Source organism: Hibiscus syriacus, unplaced genomic scaffold (assembly GCF_006381635.1).
Source record: "Hibiscus syriacus cultivar Baekdansim isolate YM2019G1 unplaced genomic scaffold, ASM638163v2 tig00111237_pilon, whole genome shotgun sequence".
In the NCBI taxonomy this organism is placed as follows: Eukaryota; Viridiplantae; Streptophyta; class Magnoliopsida; order Malvales; family Malvaceae; genus Hibiscus; species Hibiscus syriacus.
In genome coordinates this window covers 213,181-231,062 of record NW_024063029.1, presented here as the reverse complement: position 1 = coordinate 231,062, position 17,882 = coordinate 213,181, and the positions used below count along the sequence as shown (strand labels likewise).

Sequence of the window (17,882 nt, the reverse complement as noted above, 5' to 3'; positions counted from 1 at the left end):
CCTGATTAATATAATTTACACTGTTCCTTTCCTTATTTGAATATAAGGTTGAAGTGAAGTAAAGATTCGCCAAGATAGTAGGATCAATGGTAGTAAAGTGTGTCTTGGTCCCGAGAGATTTGACCCGTCTAGCTACTAGACTATCAAGACCAGTAAAGCTTGAACTCAAAATCTACTGAATGCCTGATTACGTAAACTAATGGTGTTATATGTGCACAGGGGTGAAAGTGGCAAGGCACACGGATAATCTTGGTCCAAGTTAAATACACCAAGGTTTTCTTTCATATCCTGATTGAGGCTCTCCTCCAGAGATAGACCGACTTCATGGGATATAGCGGACTCCGTTATGCAAACCGTAAAAAGAGACATGGCACCATCTCTTTGTCTCCTGCAATTTCTCCAGAAGCCTTCGGCATCAGGTACTGGATCTATGGGGAATAAGAAGATAAATGATAGATCAGTTCTGAATGCATTAATATACTTGGTGGGAGCAAGAAGTTCTCTCTTTCAATGAGCTATAGGTGAAAAACTTGGTTGATCAAATGCTTTCTATTGTGGCTCAGCATCTTCATAATCTTTTTTTTTTTGGATAAATCAATCAGTTTTATATCCAAAAGCAGTAAACTGCTTCAAAATATAAAAAGTTCTTACATAAAAATATCAATACTTACAACACTATACAACAGAACAGAAACATCAATGTTCAATACCCTATTGATTACAAAGAGTATTACTGACATAGTCATTTCTATTTATTTCTCTACCCTTAAGTTGAATAGCAACAGAGTCTTTAATAGCAAGGAGTAAGGCATTAACATTTCTTGAGCGTCCTTGGTAAATTCTCTTGTTTCTCTCCTCCCAAATAATGTAAGTAAAAGTAGTCCAAGCTAGCTTCATAATCTCTTGTTGCATCTTCATAATCTTAGCAAAGTCAAGATAGATGTAGTGAGGTTAATAAGCAAATAAGGCCAGGAAGATTCATCTTCAACCAAATACCAAAACCTTGATTTAGATTATCAACACATATACCGAATATTTATTACAGAGTAGGAGATAGAACACGGAGATTTAGTAGTTGACATTCACCTGGTAAGCTGCTGATATATACAAATGGTTTGATATAAAAAATAAAAAAGGAAGGGGAGCAATCCCATAAAATCAATCCCTCCCAATCCCTCTCAGTTATATTGTGGTTTGGATCCTTACGAGACATAAAACCTTTCTACCAGGGAGATACATATAAATATGTGCATAGGATGGAAAAAAGAGAAGAAAAATGAAACCCGGAATGAAAAAGCCCGTGGTCAGAAGCCGCGGCGAGGAAAAGGAGATCTCCTAGTCCATTGAAAATTAAAACCATTTTTTCAATGGTCGCTTTTTGCATCTTTTGGGGATTCTCCCATTTCAAGCTCGGTTCTTCTCAGCATCTCCCACATTACTTGCACATCCCGGTATTCACACGACCTGACATCCTTTTGCAGCTTCAACAGCCCTGTTTTTTCAACAATAACAAAAAAAAGGGCTAATTAAGTAATAAGTTAAGTAATTTTAGAGGAAGTAGGGATACTCCACCTTCAATGGTATTGGCGGCATAATTCGCTAATTTGTTCTTGAATATGGACGACAATTATAATATCACGTGGTTCACAGGCATTGACAGTTCAATTGTAGAAGAAAAAATATTCCAGGAAAAAAGGAAAGAAAATCTCTCTTGATCTCAAATAGGAATCAAAATAAACATAAGACGGTGGAGGATTGATCGAGACATACCGCTTTTACGACCCCCGAGTTGAAATTTTATTAATGAAATGAATTCTTCTACCAACTGAAAATTGAAATTCCTTCTTCTCGTCTGAGAGGAGAGTGAGGGTGGGAGAAAGACTACTTCGGGGAAATGAAAAGAAGCGAAAAAAAATAGGAAAGGAGAGGAAGTTTCAAATAATTCCCTGCAACCAAATTGACCACCAAAAAATTCAGAAAACTAATTATCAAGTAAAGATGAAAAGAAAAACGAGAAATAATTTAAACCTCTCTCATCTTCTTGTTTTCTTTTCGTTTCTTTTTCTCCCCTGGGAACTCCTCAGTTCGTATTCTGAATTTTAATGGCTTCTCTTAACTCCAAAAATCTAATCTACGCTGATGGTGTCGTCTCCGTGAGTACCACGTGTCGTTTCCTAGCGGTTTGAGAGCAACGATTGAATTCAATGCTTTTGGAGCTTTCGATTGAGATGGGTATTATGGTCTGATAATTGACGCGCTGCTGCTTTCCTTCTCCCACGTGGAGGTTTGCAACTGGCTTTTACATCGTCAAGGCACGTGAGAATATCGTTTTGTTTGTTCAAGCTTCAACCTTTCATGGTTTCAACCTTCCATGATTTGGCCGTGGCGCGTGGTTTAATTAAGTGGAGTTGGGGCCGAATAAATAGGCCCGATTCCCGTGGCCTTTGACTGCATGGTTCGAAGAGGCAGAGAAAGTACCACGTCAGCGCTTCTATGTGTTCAAATTTGAAAGGAAAAAAGAACAGTTTTGGATATTTTTCTTTCCCACGTTTAGATATTAGGAAAATTCTAGTAATTTATTATTAATTTGATTGGATAAAATATACAAATTTGTCATTAAACTATGTCAAAATTATCTTTTTGAACATTAAATTTTTTAAAGTTATATAATGAACATTAAACTTTAGATTTTGTTACAGAATATGCATAATACCATTAAGTGTTATTAGAGAGATGACATGACATGCTAAATTAATAAAAATATATCTCATTTGATCATTTAATTATAATTAAAATTTCATTTTACTCTTAATTTTAATTGAAATAATTTTTATTAAGTTCGTTAAATCAAGAATAAAATAAATATAAATAAAATAAATATTATTTTTTTAATTTCATATTATAAATTTTAAATTTATACCATAAAAAATTGATATGGAATTATAATATTATGAGTGTATGATTTTTAAATCATATTTAAATTTTTTAAACAAAGTTAAAGGCTTAAATCATATCATTAATAAAAAATAATTTTATTGTTTAATAATTGAGATTTTTCAAAAATTATAATTTTTTTTTTTAATTTTACAAATAAAACAACAATTAAATAAATAATTACTTATAAAATAATTTCCTCTTAATAAAAAATAATTTCATTGTTTGATAATTGATTTTTTTTAAAATAATTTATTTTCATATATTTTAAAAATTCTATTTTTTTTAGAAATATTGTTAAAAATGTTGAACAAATATTAAAATGAAATTTTAGTTATAACTAAATGGGCAAATGAGATATTTTTCTTTAATTTAGTATGTTACGCCACCCTTAATAGCATTTAACGAATTTACCTTTTTTTTACAAATTCTAAAGTTTAATGTATATTTTGTAACTTTTAGAAATTCAATGACAAATAAAATCAATTTTTTAAAAAATTGTGAAAAATTATGAATTTTAGCTTAATTTATATTAGCGGTGCATCCCAATGCATATGTTATTAGGGGTATATTTCAATGAATGTCACTTATTGTATATTCATCCTAGATATTAGGATTAGGGATGGGCATGGGACCTGAACCCGATGGGTTCCGACTTGACCCGACCTGATTAGGTTGGTTTTTTTTTATAAAAAAAATGGGTTTGGGTCGGGTCAGTTTTTAAAGGTGATGTTCGGGTCGGATTCGAGCTTAGGTTAAAAAATACCCGACCTGACCCAGAAAAAATATAATTTACCTTATGTATTTAGGAATAATTATAATAATACCCCTTTATATATTATTTTTTTCAATTAAATCGCTATTTTTATTGAACAAAAATAATATTTTTATTATTATTTTGGGTCGGATTGGGTTTGGATTTTATCTCAAAAAATTAGGTCGGTTCGGGTCGATTAGTGGGTATATATTTTTCGGGTCAGGTTGGGTGAAGGATGTAAAATTTTGGGGTCAGATCGGGTTGGCCGAAACCCGACCCAAACCCTACCCATGCTCGTCCCTAATTAGGATGAGTCTACAATGCATTACACACACCGATATGCACTATTAACAACATACATTAATATGCACCACTAATATTTTCATATGATAAAATTCATAAATAATTATTAAAATTTTGTTACAATAACTTTATTTTTCATTGAATTTTTAAAAGTTACAAATTATACATTAAACTTTTGATTTTGTTAAAAGAAAATGGATATTGAACATTAAATGTTGTAAGGGGTGACATAACATGCTAAATTAATAAAAAGATTATCTTCTTTGATCCATCAATTATAACTAAAATATCATTTTTATATATATTTTTAATATTTTTAACAATACTTCTAAAAAATAGAAAGTTTTTTTTTTATAAAATATATGATAACAATTTATTTTTTAATATTTTAAAAATTATTTTAAAAAATACATATAATTTATAAAAAAAATTAATTCATCAAATACATCTAAACTTAAATAAATAATTGAAATAGTTACTAACTTTTAATAACATATTAAATAATTTATATGATGTAAATTCAATAACTATAATATAGCAATAAAAATAACATTTATTTTATTTACATTTTTTGTTTTTAATTTAATGAAATTAATAAAGTTATTTGAATTAAAATTAATAGTAAAATAAATTTATAATTATAATTAAAGTGGCAAATGCGATTTTTTTTAATTAATTTAACATGTTACGTCACATTGTTAATCGAAGGAAAAATGGAGAGAGAACGAGAGAGAGAGAGAGAGGAAATGCTGCTTCGTCGGAAGTTAGAAAATCGTCCCATTAAGGTGGAGAATGGACGACTTTCATTGATAACCTTAGCCGTCGTGTGTCTAGAGGTGCACTTAGAGAATTATTCACTCACTATGGCAAGGTTACAAGAGGTTTTATCCCGGTATGTAACAGGCAACCAAGATATAGAGATTCAACCTTCGCTTTTGTGCGATCTGCTTTAGCAAGAGATTTGGAGAAAGCGATTTACATTCTGAACAACACTAAGATTGATGGAAGAATAATCACTGTTGCTAAAGCAAGATTTCCGCCTGTAATAAGAAGCAATGATAGGGGTTTCCAGCAGTCGCGGAAGAACTTTGGTGAGAATAGAAAAAATATGGATCCATTTGCTGACTAAGTGACTTCGAGGAAAGTATAAAGGATTAAAGATGATAGATCATGCAGAGAAGTTTGTTGGAAAACCAAGTATCTTCGATGTCTGGGGGAGTTGAGGGAGTTGATAAGAGTGTTGGGTCTACCTCTTCTGTTTCTACAGTAAAGTTCAATATTCCGACCAAAAGCATGGAGTGGATTGATTATGCCTTGGCTAGTATGATGAGGAAATTTTTTGAACTTGAATTTGTTCAGAAAGCTTTACAAAGTGAAGGATTCAAGGCCAAAATTGCTAAATGGGGCAATGATCCCAGTTCATGTATCATTATGTTTGACTCAGTTGAGGAGAAAGAGGAGGCGATGTGAGTAAAGAGAGAGGCACTAATATACTGGTTTGATCACATTGCACCGCTGAAAAATGAAGATTGTATTCCAGTATCCTTCTTCTCGATCATGCTCCTAGGTGTGCCATTGCATTGCTGGCATATAATTTTTTTTTCTCACGATTGGGTAATAAATGGGGATCTTTCATAGGCATGGATAGCTTTTTTTTTTGAATTAATCGATGGTATCTGATCTATTGACCAACTAATCCAGATCGAGTCAAGAGGATCTTTCAGTAGCCAAAATAATTATTAGAGCAGCAAGTCCGTTTGATATACCCAAGTCAATTACAATTCGCTCCAATGGTCGTTCCTTTGTCATCAAGGTGGTTTTGGATTTTAATCTTCGAGCGTCTAATTATGAAGTTCGAGACAACACTGAAGAAAAAGTTGGCTGATGTATGGCCGGAAGATGTAGCTTTAGAAGATGAGGATCAAAATGGTCAAAATTCTGTTTTGAATCTTTCTCCGGATTTAGAGATGCAATCGCCGGCCGGTGTTGGCCCCGGTGAATTTGAATCGTTAGGCTAATATTATAGGAGTCGAAGATGGAATTAATCATGTGGGGCATTCCTTGGTTCCAACGCAGCATGGGAATAGAATCGTGCATGGCAATAAAGATATCATTGAATGTCCAGTAGTCACTCATTATGTTGTGGGAGGGGAGATTTTACAGGTGGCTGTAAGTGATTCAGTTCAGCCTGTAAAGAGATCTACTGGATCAGCTCTTAATTTGGGCTTAGACAGTCAAGCTCACGGTTAGTTTGGAAGTTAATTTAACATGAAAACGATAACGGATAATCCAACAAGATATAATAATCGCATTACTGCAAAGCGATTGCAAACATCAAGTAAACACCTAGCATTCAACGGGATAAGGCCAAGAGACATAATTTCAAGTATGTCCATCAAAGCAATCAAAATGCAAAAAATTCAGACATTTGTTCCCAATAATTTTGAAATTCTCAAATTGGGTTAAGGGAAAAGTACCAGAAAAGGGGGTTTACCTGGGAAGTAAACCAGCACCATAAAAGATAATCGAATTGGTGATAGATTTTGTAATAACTAGATTGGATTCGAGGTTCAGTAAATACCATCCCAACAACCACACCAACGACAACGATAACGAGGTGGAAAAGAAGCGTAGATTAAAAGAAGAACCTCCATCTTTGGTTCGTTAGAGACGATTCGTTGAAGCTTTTTCCATGGAAGAGCGAATGGTTATCGGAAGAGAGTTGAAGGCCTAGCAGTGTTTGGTTAAGCTTTTGAGAGTGTTGCTGCCACTGTCCATTTCCTCAACGCGCGCTTCAACTGACGGTACAGTCTGGTCCGGTGCTGTGATCTAGCGATAAGAGGCCCATCAACCCATATTTTTAATGGGCTCTGTGTAGGGACATCTCATTTCTATGAGATAACCTTAACAATAACCTGGTGGTGAACCGAGGTAATGCAATCGTGAGCAAAGGAAAAGCTTGAAGAATGAAGATGGAGGGTCTGTCAAGATAATGGCCTCAATTCAGACATTCCAAAGCGTACTGGTGTCATAGTTGGTAAGTTTCTTTAGTTCTTTAGGGAGAAGTGATCTGGTGTTGAGTCTCCACCACCCCTCACCCTGAGCTAGCATGTGGAGCTATCATGGTGTAAGCGACCTTCTCTTAGGTTTATGAGGAACCTAAGTGTGCGGGCATTGGGACAAAGTGGATGGTACGATGTCTCTCTAGGATGATATTTAGGGACGGTTTAGGGCCTGTGGGCCTTATATCGCGCTCTTGGTTGAGGAGTGGGGTTGCCTTCGAGCATTCGCTATGCCCCGCGGGATCTCCCTTCCAAGAGTACTTATGGCTTTGGAATTATATTGTGGCGCGAGACTAATGTGAGTCTTGTTTGTTCGGACATAATATTATGGGATCGACTAATGAACTGAGAGATGATCCTTAGCCAGTGTGACTTGGCTTCTTGATGGGTTAATTCGAGGTATGAACCTATGTTGGGAAAGGCTGATTTATCTGGGAGTTTTCCCATTCAAGTGTCGCACGACATAACAACAGGGCCGAGACGTTATGTTTGTGGCACTCTGGTCCTCTACTAACGGAGTCGACATTTGAAATGCTAGGAACGGCATTGTAAAACGCATTTCCAATTTTCTATAGGAATTGTAATGCCCGACCCAATTAACGATGAGTTTTTTTAGAAGCAGCCCTTTTTAGAATTGGCTTCATTCCATCACGTCGCAAGTGGATTATAATGTTGAAGGTAATCTCATCTTCGTCCGTGGCTTAACATTCTGATATCTTTAGTTCTGGATGCTTTTGCTGGTGCCAATTAGAAACACCGCTTCGTTTAAAAGTGTACATGAAAATTCATTCATTCTTTTAAATATGAAGATTGGTTGTCTTGTAGTCTTGTTGGGATTTATATTCCTTTATGAGACAAGTGGTAATGCTACGGATAAGAAACTGTCTTGCAGTCTTGTTAGATTGAACTCTTTAGGTGCTCTGCTTGACAATGGAGACAAACTCAATTCCCAGAATCTGCCTTATATAATAGGTTGGTTGAAACTTGAAACAGATAATTTTACTTATGGTCATATATAATAGCAGGAACATTTTGAACTTTTTTTATATGATCCGATACACCTTCGGGATTTTTTTGACATACTTAAGATTTTATGATAAAAGAAAATACAAGAAATGGAAACTCAAGTCCAACCTGCAAGTTCTTTTCTTTTCCTTCATGGATAATTTCATTCATTTCTTAAGGTGAGGGAAACAAGCATAGATGTCAGATTTTGGGTGCTTTGTTTCGGCATGTTCTTTGCACTTCATCTCTGATGTGGTGCATATGAACGTCTGCATGCACACCTTGCACTGCAACCATCAATCCATATTCACAAACCTCTTTTAAACTTGGTTCTCACTTACAGGGCTTCAAGGATAAACAATTAAACATATATGTGTATATTTCTAAGTTTGAATATTTACAGTTTACCTGGATCGTCATGGCTTTCTTGTTTGAGTCCAGCTGACTGCCTAGTAGGATCGCATGAAAAGAAAAGTTATAAACTTCAAAGCTGGTGGATGAAATTTCACGGTGTGAAAGTAGAGTAAGTTTACCTCTAGCAGGTTTGTTCTTCTCCATGTTTTTCTGACGAGCCATCCTTGATTTCTGGCCATTGCCTCCTCCCATGACGGCTGCAATTCTTCTAAGATTTTTCGGCTCACCACGGAAGCGACAAAGAAGTTACAACCCAGAAAAAAAGACCAAGAAAGAAAAGATTCGCTTGCTATTAGAGTCCACAGGAAATTGAGAGTGAAAGACTTATATATAAGCCAACTGCGGTGTGTAAAGTGGGATACAGAAATAAAAAGAAGGATAATCTTATATTTTGGTGGTGATATTAAATTTGAGTGATAAATAGAATGGAAAGTGTAGTCACTGTGTTAGTCAAAAGGACACCTAGTTAATTAATGAATAGGCTCGCAAAGTCAGCAAGGTGCATGCTTCATTTAGATGGGAGCTTATGAGGGTAAAAGCCTACAGCTGGAGCTCATTCGCTATAAATGTTTAGTTGGTGGTTGCAAGGGCCCTTGGTGGAAATCGGCACACCAAGTAGTGGTGGACCCTTAAGAGTCCTAAATTTGCATTGCATTGGATTAAATTTCAAGTTGTTGGATGGGAGTTTGCAATCATTTTTCACATCAACCCATCTAGAGCTAGCAAACATGTCTGAGCCCGAAAATCTGCTCATACTGAACCCAAAAAAGTTTGGATCTGAAAAGGTTTTAAGCTAATCCCGTATCAATTCAGAAATATCAAAGGTTAAATTAGTCACAAAGTTGTTTATTTATTCTGTCAATAATGGACTGTTAATCACTTGAGTGAGATAAAAAGACTACCTATATAACAACTTTTCCAAATTTATTTATGAAATTAAAAATTTCATTGTCCCCTGACTTGTCATTTTGTAACATTTACTAGAAAACAGATAACAACCTTAAATATCATAGGATGCAGCCAACTTACACAACATTTGATGAAAATCTAAAGAAAATGGAGAATTGAGGAAACTATGAATTGGAGAATATCATCCTTATTCTCTCCCCCAACAACATTGATCATTAGTGTTATTTCCGTGGATGGTCCTTTTGAGATGTAGAAGCTGAACCATATTTGCCACCTTTTCCTGCACCTGGAGAACCATATCCCCCGTCGCCATTTCCTGACCACCCTCCTCCACCACCCCCACCTCCTACATTGCCGTAACTGTAGCCACCGCCAGTACCAAACCCTACACCTCCAACCCCACGCCCCGGGTCGTAGCTACCACCAAAGCCACCGCCACCACCAAAGCCACCACCGCCACCTCCATAACCTCCGTCGCCGCCACCACCGAAACCACCACTTCCCCCACTTCTAAAACCTCCCCCACCCCCGAAACCACCACTTCCCCCATTGCCAACTCCCCCACCACCACTTCCTCCACTGCCAACACCTCCCCCACCACCGAAACCACCACTTCCGCCACTGCCAACACCTCCCCCACCACCGAAACCACCACTTCCGCCACTGCCAACACCTCCCCCACCTCCAAAACCACCACTTCCTCCATTGCCCATACCTCCCCCTCTGCCGCCACTACCACCATCACGGCCTACACATCCCTTACTCCCTGAACCAGCACCAGGGCAGTCTCCATAACCACTATCTGCAGTTACATGATGGGCGAATACTTCACCACGCCTGTGTCCTAATCCCATACCTATCATTCTACGACTCACATCACTCGAAAACCTTGCTTTCCTCTTAGCTTCAACGACACAAGTCGAAGAAAACCACAAACACAAACAAACCACTCCCCAAAACATTGCACTACTTCTTTTCATGACTCCACAACAAATTAATCATAAAAATACAGTAAGAAAATGCTCAAAGGAAAAGTAATTAATTAAAACAGAGAGTTAATTTAGAAACCCATGCAAAATACGTATCTTAGTGAACGAGTTGGCACTGTTACGGAGGAGCATTTATATATACGTGCAAAACCTATGCACTGTGGTGGCATTGGACGTGGAGAGGTGCGATATGAACCGGAGCGTACTCGGCTTGTTCTGGTGATGAGGCCAATTTGCATGACCACAGCTCACATAAAGTGCATTTTATGCGTGTATTTGTTCTATTCCTTTGTTAAATTACCGGAGTATCAACCTCAAAAAATTAATCTAATAAGATAGAATAATAAATTCTTTAAATAAAATTTATAATTTAAATCCTAATATTATAAATAGAGTAATTAGATTACGAGGATCGTCCCACGACTAAGATACAGTATCCAATAAAAATCAATTGATGAATTAAAAAATATTATCCACAAAAAAATCAGGTTTGAAAGCAATGCAGGCCTTCAAATAAAAATGGGCTTTGAAGAATTTCATATTATGGACGGCACTGGAACGTTTTAGAGGGACAAGACTCGTAAATTATCTTATTATTCATGCGATTTTAATATAATATAATGAATTTCTTCAAAAAGACGACATGCTAGTAGATGATGAGAAAACTCATAATCTTTTATCATTGCATAAATGCGAGCTTGAGTTTTTTTTATAATCGGTGACCTGAAAACTATAATAGTAACCTCTATTTTGTTGCCTCCCTAAAGAATTAAAATTATTACTAATGGAATATAATACGTTAAAAAATCTCAAAGTATTATAGAATATATACATTTATATATATTGAATCTAATAGATTAATTATATGATTTTATATCAAATAGAATAATTAATTAAATCTTTCACGTGAATTATATGTTAATGACTCCAAAAAATATTGTCAATATAATCAATGTCAACAGAGAGATTTACCTCATTAAATTTTTTATTACAGAAACTTAAATGGATTTAAATTTTCCTTAAGAGTTTAATTGTTTTTGTTTTTACTGATTTTTTTTTACTACTAAGCCTAAATTTTATAGTTTTTTTTTTAAATATTTTCACTCATGGATTGATAATCATAACGATAGTGGTTAAAAATGTTGACGGGATCTAGAACATGTTCAATATTATCTCTGAAGAGATTTTATCTCTCGAAGATGCGTCACAGATACTAAGATTCGTGTTTATAAGAACATAATTCAAGTGGTTTCACATTTACCCATATAATATCTTTTTATGTATAAAAATATGATTCAGATTTTAATGTCCTTTATGCGTAATAATATAGTTCAAATCTCATCATTCATACTACCTGTAAAGGTGTACAAAAAATTTGATCCATCCTATATGGAAATTCGAATATTTGATTTATTTTGTGATTTTTGGATAATTCAGATCAAATATTTAAAATTATTTCGTATAATCAGATCAAATACAGATTAGATAAATTTTAATTTTGGATTATCTGCAAATCAAAAAACAAAATTTGAATTTTTAGATTTTAGATAATTTTTAGCCCAATAAATAACTTACCAACTCATTAAAGCTCAAGTCCATTAAAAATTAGGATATTTAATTATTTATTATGTGTGAGTAATTATATATTTATAGTAGATATATCGAATAAGTTACATTAAGTCACAAATATAAAATATAAAATATAAAATTATTTTTTTAATCAAATCAAATTAGGATATTTTTTTGGGTATATTTTTTCAGATCGGATCCGATATCTAAATTTGCACACCCCTACTTACATGCTCTAATACATATACGTACGTTCTTCTAGAAGACAAAATCCTAAAAATAATATGGAATATATATATAAAAAATCTGAAACAGATAGAATTCTAGTTATTTTTTATTATATTATAAACTACAATTACAAAAAAAAAATCTAAAATACAACTCGTTAACATAAGGTTAAAAGACTGTATAAATTTATTATAATCGAAAATTTTATCAAATGCAAAAAATTATAAGTTGGATAGAGTGATATTTTTGGTTAGACACGTTGCAATCAAAATATTATAAATTTATATAACCTTTTACGTTAAAATTACTTAAAATTAACCTTACGTTAGGATGTCATACCACAAAACTACCGGTCAAGTATAAGGATTGTATCTCTACATGTTTCCAAGCCTCCCCAGCCCTAATATTTGCTTGCAACTCGAGCCATATAACGATATTTGGAAGCAAACCGGAGCCTAAAAGAGTTTAGAAAATGGAAGGAACTGGTAATTGGTCCTGTTGAGAAACACAAATTATCAAATATGTTGATTGATGGAGAGCAATGGAGGTGGTCGGGGACAGGAAATATGCGGCCTTTAAAGATGAAAGAGTCCCACGAAAGCATTGATTCCATGAACAAAAAAGGCGCAAGGAACTGCATAAAGCTTGAAGATTCTGAAACCACAGCCAGCCAACCATTTTTTCAGGCGTTTTTATATCTTTTTGTATTGTCAACATGATTGAATGTGAACTGAAATTGATAAGATACCGACATGAAAATGAACCACCTGCAACGGTAAATGGTCCAATGTGCATATTGTTCCATAACACTATTGATTGAACATGATATACTGCACAAAATACCTTAGATAACCCAATGTTTTTCAGGTCCAACATTAAATGTTTTGAGTCGGCTAAGATCAGTTTAGTTGAAACCCAGCAATCAATCAATGAAGAGCCTCACATGATAAAAATTGAAACTGAGTGACGCTTTCAAGAGATGACACCTGTTGCTATCCACTTTCAAAAGGAGTAAAGTTAATAAATTAGTTCCGTCAAAGACTTATTGTTCGTTTAGACAAAAATTATTGCAGAACTAATTGCTAAACGACACTGATCCAAAGAATACATGGCTGTCATTAGAGGAGTAGGGGTCCATTTCCAGCAAATTGCCACTCAGATAAAGTGGGAGAAACAAACCTTTCGTTTCAGCTGTGATTAAACAATCCAATAATTCCACCATCTAATCAACCTTTTTTTTATTACTTTTATGCCAATTTTATTAGGCAATAAGATTTAATGACTCGATGTTCACATACTGCACAGGATTCTAAATCATCTTTTCTCAGCATGAATTAGTTGTTGTTTTTTTTTTGGATAATTTTAATTTTATTATCTAATGTGAAGAGTTATGCTACATAAAATATCCCTTCAGAAGGATAAAGAACAACTACTTACAACAGAAAGGATTGTCAACACCCCAACGATTACAAAGGTAATAATTTATACTATCTAATCTATTTATATTAATGTCTCTTAATTGAATACATACAATCTCTTGAATGGAAATCAGAATTTCTTTCTCACTCCTTTTGCTTACTCGGAACAATCTTCTATTTCTTTCTTCCCAAATGGAATAGATTAAAGCACACCAAGCAAGTTTCAAGATAGTTGTGAGGAGCGACTTATCTTTCCAAGAACTACTGGCCCATTGTAACATGCTATTCCATGGTAAAGTAGGAGTGCTTAAGCCGGAGAGATTCGAAATAGCCTTCCATAAGGAAACTGCCATTAAGCACTCACTAAACAGGTGGTCCTTAGTCTCCGTAGCTTCATTGTAGATTATACACGAACCGTCGGTAACGATTCTCATTCTCAGTAGCCTCTCCCTAGTTGGGAGTCTATCCAGAATTGCCATCCATGTAATCATGCTTTGTTTGGGGACGTGTAGATAAAACTATAACAATTTATGCCATGAGACTTTGTCTCCTTTGACCCGTAGTTCTTTCTAGAAGTTTTTTGGCTTCTTAACTCCTATAGATAATACAGGGATAATAACTGTCCTTAGTTTTAATAAGCGCCTGATACATCAGCTAGAATTAGTTGTTTTGGCCTTCGGGAAATGGCCGATCCATGAGCTTCCACTATGGCACTGGCAGCCTGATAATGATCACTTATTGGACTAAAGAAAAAGTTAAACAGCCAGTAACTTTAATCCTTGTCAGCAATTTCAACGAACGGGGAATTAGTGGATTCTCCACCATCAATTTACGTAGTACGATGAAGGTGGGATTTTGGGTGTAAAGGGAGTGCTGATCTACAAGAAAAGATAACATGTTGGAATAATCACATAAATTATCATTGTCGTTGAAGTTTTTAATTTACAATGAAATACGATGGTGGGATAACTTGTTGTAATAATCACTTAAATTGTCGTTGCAGATTCTGTTTCAACGGTTCACGTAGATGTTGAATGAGCATATTTGCCGGTAAGATTCACCATTTCAACAGCGATGATGATTGATGGCATGTAATTGTCTAATTAAAATGACTAAAATTGACAGGACCTCTGCTTACCTGTAACAAGTGTGACAGTGTGCCTAACTGTTTTTAAATTTTGGAATCTTATCTTTTACCTTGGATTTCTAAACTAAATCTGTGATAACTTCAGTCTTTTTCAAATTCCTAAATTAGAAGATTATAAACATGAGTAGCCATTAATTTGCCACTTGATTCTATACCCCCAAGTTGTTGATAATAATAGCTTGCAATAGAATTGATTAGATTTGAGGAATATAACCATTATTATTTTAATCATCAATCATTAAAAGAAAAATTTTCTACAAGGGATATTTTGTCGGGAACCGATTATGGGGTCAAACCAATCTCTCCTCATATAGTAGACCCTTGGTGACCAATGCATTCAGCAATCGAGAGAAGTGAAATTGCAAACTCCAGCTGTTCTTCCTTTCCTAGACTGAAAGCCATGAAGTCATTGAAGTTCAAACCAGTCGAGATCTTTCTGTTTCTGAGTTTGTATTATGCATGCATCGTAGCAGAAGAGAAGAAGATCCAGCAAGCCAAAAGGACTTACATAGTCCACATGGACAAGTCCAACATGCCAGAAAGTTTCATTCATCACTCCCTCTGGTATGACTCATCTTTAAAATCTGTCTCGGGCTCAGCATCCGTTCTTTACCAATATGAAAACGTAGTCCATGGCTACTCAACCATGCTAACAGCCGAGGAAGCTGAATCACTCGGTGAACAACCTGGAATTCTCTCTGTTTTACCTGATGTGATATACGAACTGCACACAACTCGAACGCCGGAGTTCCTTGGATTAGGAAAGAGCACGGCTCTCTTCCCCACCTCTGATTCGATGAGTGAGGTGATTGTTGGCATGTATGAAGCCTGCTGTCGGACCTATTGATGAATCGATGGAGTCGAAGTCCCCAAGAGATGATGATGGACACGGAACTCACACAGCAACTACAGCTGCAGGGTCAGCTGTGCCCTTCGCTAACTTGCTAGGATATGCTTCTGGGACAGCACGGGGGATGGCTTCACAAGCTCGAGTGGCCATCTATAAGGTGTGTTGGCTTGGTGGGTGTTTTGGCTCCGATATTGTAGCAGCCATGGACGCAGCTGTTGCAGATGGTGTGGATGTTTTGTCCATGTCTATTGGGGGAGGATTATCAGAGTACTATGTTGATACTGTTGCCATTGGAGCATTCTCAGCAGCCGCAAATGGAATTTTTGTATCTTGTTCAGCTGGAAACAGTGGACCCACGCCAGGCAGCTTGTCAAATGTTGCACCATGGATAGCGACTGTAGGTGCTGGAACGTTGGACCGTGATTTCCCTGCCTCTATTACTCTGGGAAACAATGAAAAATACTCTGGCGTGACACTTTATAATGGAAAGCAGTTATCTGATTCCATGGTACCACTAGTTTATGGTGGTAACGCCAGTAATTCAAGTGGTGGAAATCTTTGCATGACTGGAAGTTTGGTTCCAGAAAAAGTTTCAGGGAAAATTGTGGTGTGATCGAGGGGGTGCGGGTGCAAGGTTGCTGTGAAGGAAGCTGGTGGTGTAGGGATGATTTTGTCAAACACTGATACTTACGGAGAAGAGCTAGTTGCCGACGCACATCTTTTACCTTCCGCAGCAGTTGGGCAGAAGACTGGGGATGCAATCAAGAAATATATAGCTTCTGATCGTAATCCAACAGCCATAATCGGTCCTGGAACCACAAAGTTAGGCGTTCAACCATCTCCCGTGGTAGCAGCATTCAGTTCTAGAGGTCCAAACCCTATCACTCCGGCAATACTTAAACCAGACATTATTGCACCTGGTGTTAATATCCTTGCTGGGTGGACTGGTGCAGTTGGTCCGACAGGGTTAGACAGTGACCAAAGGCATGTAAACTTCAACATCATTTCAGGCACATCAATGTCATGTCCCCATGTTAGTGGATTAGCTGCACTTCTCAAGGCTGCTCACCCAGAATGGAGTCCAGCGGCAATTAAATCTGCCCTCATGACTACAGCTTACACAGCTTATAAAAGTGGTCAAAAGGTCGAAGATGTTGCCACCGGAAGACCAGCAGCACCATTCGATTATGGTGCTGGGCATGTGGATCCAGTTGCAGCCCTTGATCCTGGCCTTGTCTATGATTCCACTATCGATGACTATCTAGGTTTTCTTTGTGCCTTGAACTACACACCAAACCAAATTAAGAGCACTACCCACAGAGACTTCACTTGTCAGAAAAGCAAAAAGTATACGCTGGGGGATTTTAACTACCCATCCTTCTCTGTTCCTCTGGAAACCGCATTAGGCAAGGGTGCGGCCAGCGTCTCAAGCACCATCAAATATACTAGGACCCTTACTAATGTTGGTGCCCCAGCAACATATAAGGTTTCTTTGTATTCACAGACTCAAGCGGTGAAAATGTTGGTCGAGCCATCAACGCTTACTTTTGGTGCACAATACGAGAAGAAAAGCTATACCGTGACATTCACAACGAGTTCTATGCCGTCTGGTACAACCAGCTTCGCCCATCTCGAATGGTCAGATGGAAAACACAGTGTTCGCAGTCCAATAGCTTTCAGTTGGACATAATCATAACATCGACTGGGTTCATGACACAAATACTGAGAGCCTGAGACTCCCGAGTTCCCTTAAAGCACGAGGGATCTCTCTTACAGTATATGAATCCGTCTCAAGCTATATTATATTACAGCAACGTGCAAAGCAGATGCAACTTTGTTCTTCAATGCTCTCCAAGAAAATCAGGGGACAGTAAATTGGGTTTTAAAGAGAATAAAAAATGGTCGGGCCCGGCAGGGGAATAATTGCACAGAGGCCTAGCTATATAAGGAACTGGCATGTAAGTAAAACTGGATTCCTAGTTATTAGTGTTTAATAAATCTTTATACTTTGCATTAGTTACAATAGTAAAAAAAAAACTTTCAGATTGGTTATGTAGTTTGGCCAACGATGGAATATTAACCTACTTATGTCTCCCTCCTTGTACATAATTTTTCTTTTCTTGTTATTCGAAGAATAGTATGATGATTTCTTTTAAGCAAATTGTAACTCGTAAATTTGTTTAAGAATGAATGTTATAACTGAACCTAACAAAAAAAAAAACATAATTCTGACAAAATATTCCTATATTCAAGCTACAAAGCTTATCCAGACAAAGAAAATTGGAAATTTGGAATAG

At 36.2% G+C, this 17,882-nt stretch overlaps 2 protein-coding genes, 1 long non-coding RNA gene and 1 pseudogene across 4 annotated transcripts; 1 reads left to right on the top strand and 3 right to left on the bottom strand.

The window, feature by feature from the left end:
- Positions 1-570: 570 nt before the first annotated feature.
- Positions 571-2,190, bottom strand: LOC120156787. 2 transcript variants are annotated; one of them, XR_005519084.1, is made up of 4 exons: positions 2,029-2,190; positions 1,771-1,946; positions 1,284-1,492; positions 571-921 (listed from the first exon to the last, which is right to left on the bottom strand). It is a non-coding gene; the product is annotated as an uncharacterized LOC120156787 (long non-coding RNA). The 2 variants fall into 2 exon arrangements; XR_005519083.1 differs by lacking the exon at positions 571-921 and having other exon boundaries at positions 978-1,492; positions 2,029-2,182.
- A 5,934-nt stretch (positions 2,191-8,124) lies between these two features.
- LOC120156788 (uncharacterized protein At2g23090-like) lies at positions 8,125-8,754 on the bottom strand. Its single transcript, XM_039168042.1, has 3 exons — positions 8,595-8,754; positions 8,470-8,510; positions 8,125-8,348 (listed from the first exon to the last, which is right to left on the bottom strand). The coding sequence occupies exons 1-3, from the start codon at positions 8,665-8,667 to the stop codon at positions 8,229-8,231; spliced, it is 234 nt and encodes a 77-aa protein (XP_039023973.1). The 5' UTR covers positions 8,668-8,754; the 3' UTR covers positions 8,125-8,228.
- An 851-nt stretch (positions 8,755-9,605) lies between these two features.
- LOC120156781 (acanthoscurrin-1-like) lies at positions 9,606-10,603 on the bottom strand. Its single transcript, XM_039168037.1, has one exon. It carries the CDS (start codon positions 10,362-10,364, stop codon positions 9,606-9,608), a length of 759 nt encoding a protein of 252 aa, XP_039023968.1. The 5' UTR covers positions 10,365-10,603.
- A 4,383-nt stretch (positions 10,604-14,986) lies between these two features.
- Positions 14,987-17,677, top strand: LOC120156801 (annotated as a pseudogene).
- The last annotated feature ends 205 nt before the right edge of the window (positions 17,678-17,882 follow it).

Excerpts from the sequence above, each read along its gene's own strand:
- LOC120156781 (XM_039168037.1), bottom strand. The coding sequence starts at position 10,364 with ATGAAAAGAAGTAGTGCAATGTTTTGGGGAGTGGTTTGTTTGTGTTTG.
- LOC120156788 (XM_039168042.1), bottom strand. The coding sequence starts at position 8,667 with ATGGGAGGAGGCAATGGCCAGAAATCAAGGATGGCTCGTCAGAAAAAC. Across the intron at positions 8,511-8,594 it reads GAAGAACAAACCTGCTAGAG|GCAGTCAGCTGGACTCAAAC; the intron begins GTAAACTTACTC and ends CGATCCTACTAG. Across the intron at positions 8,349-8,469 it reads AGAAAGCCATGACGATCCAG|TGCAAGGTGTGCATGCAGAC; the intron begins GTAAACTGTAAA and ends TGATGGTTGCAG.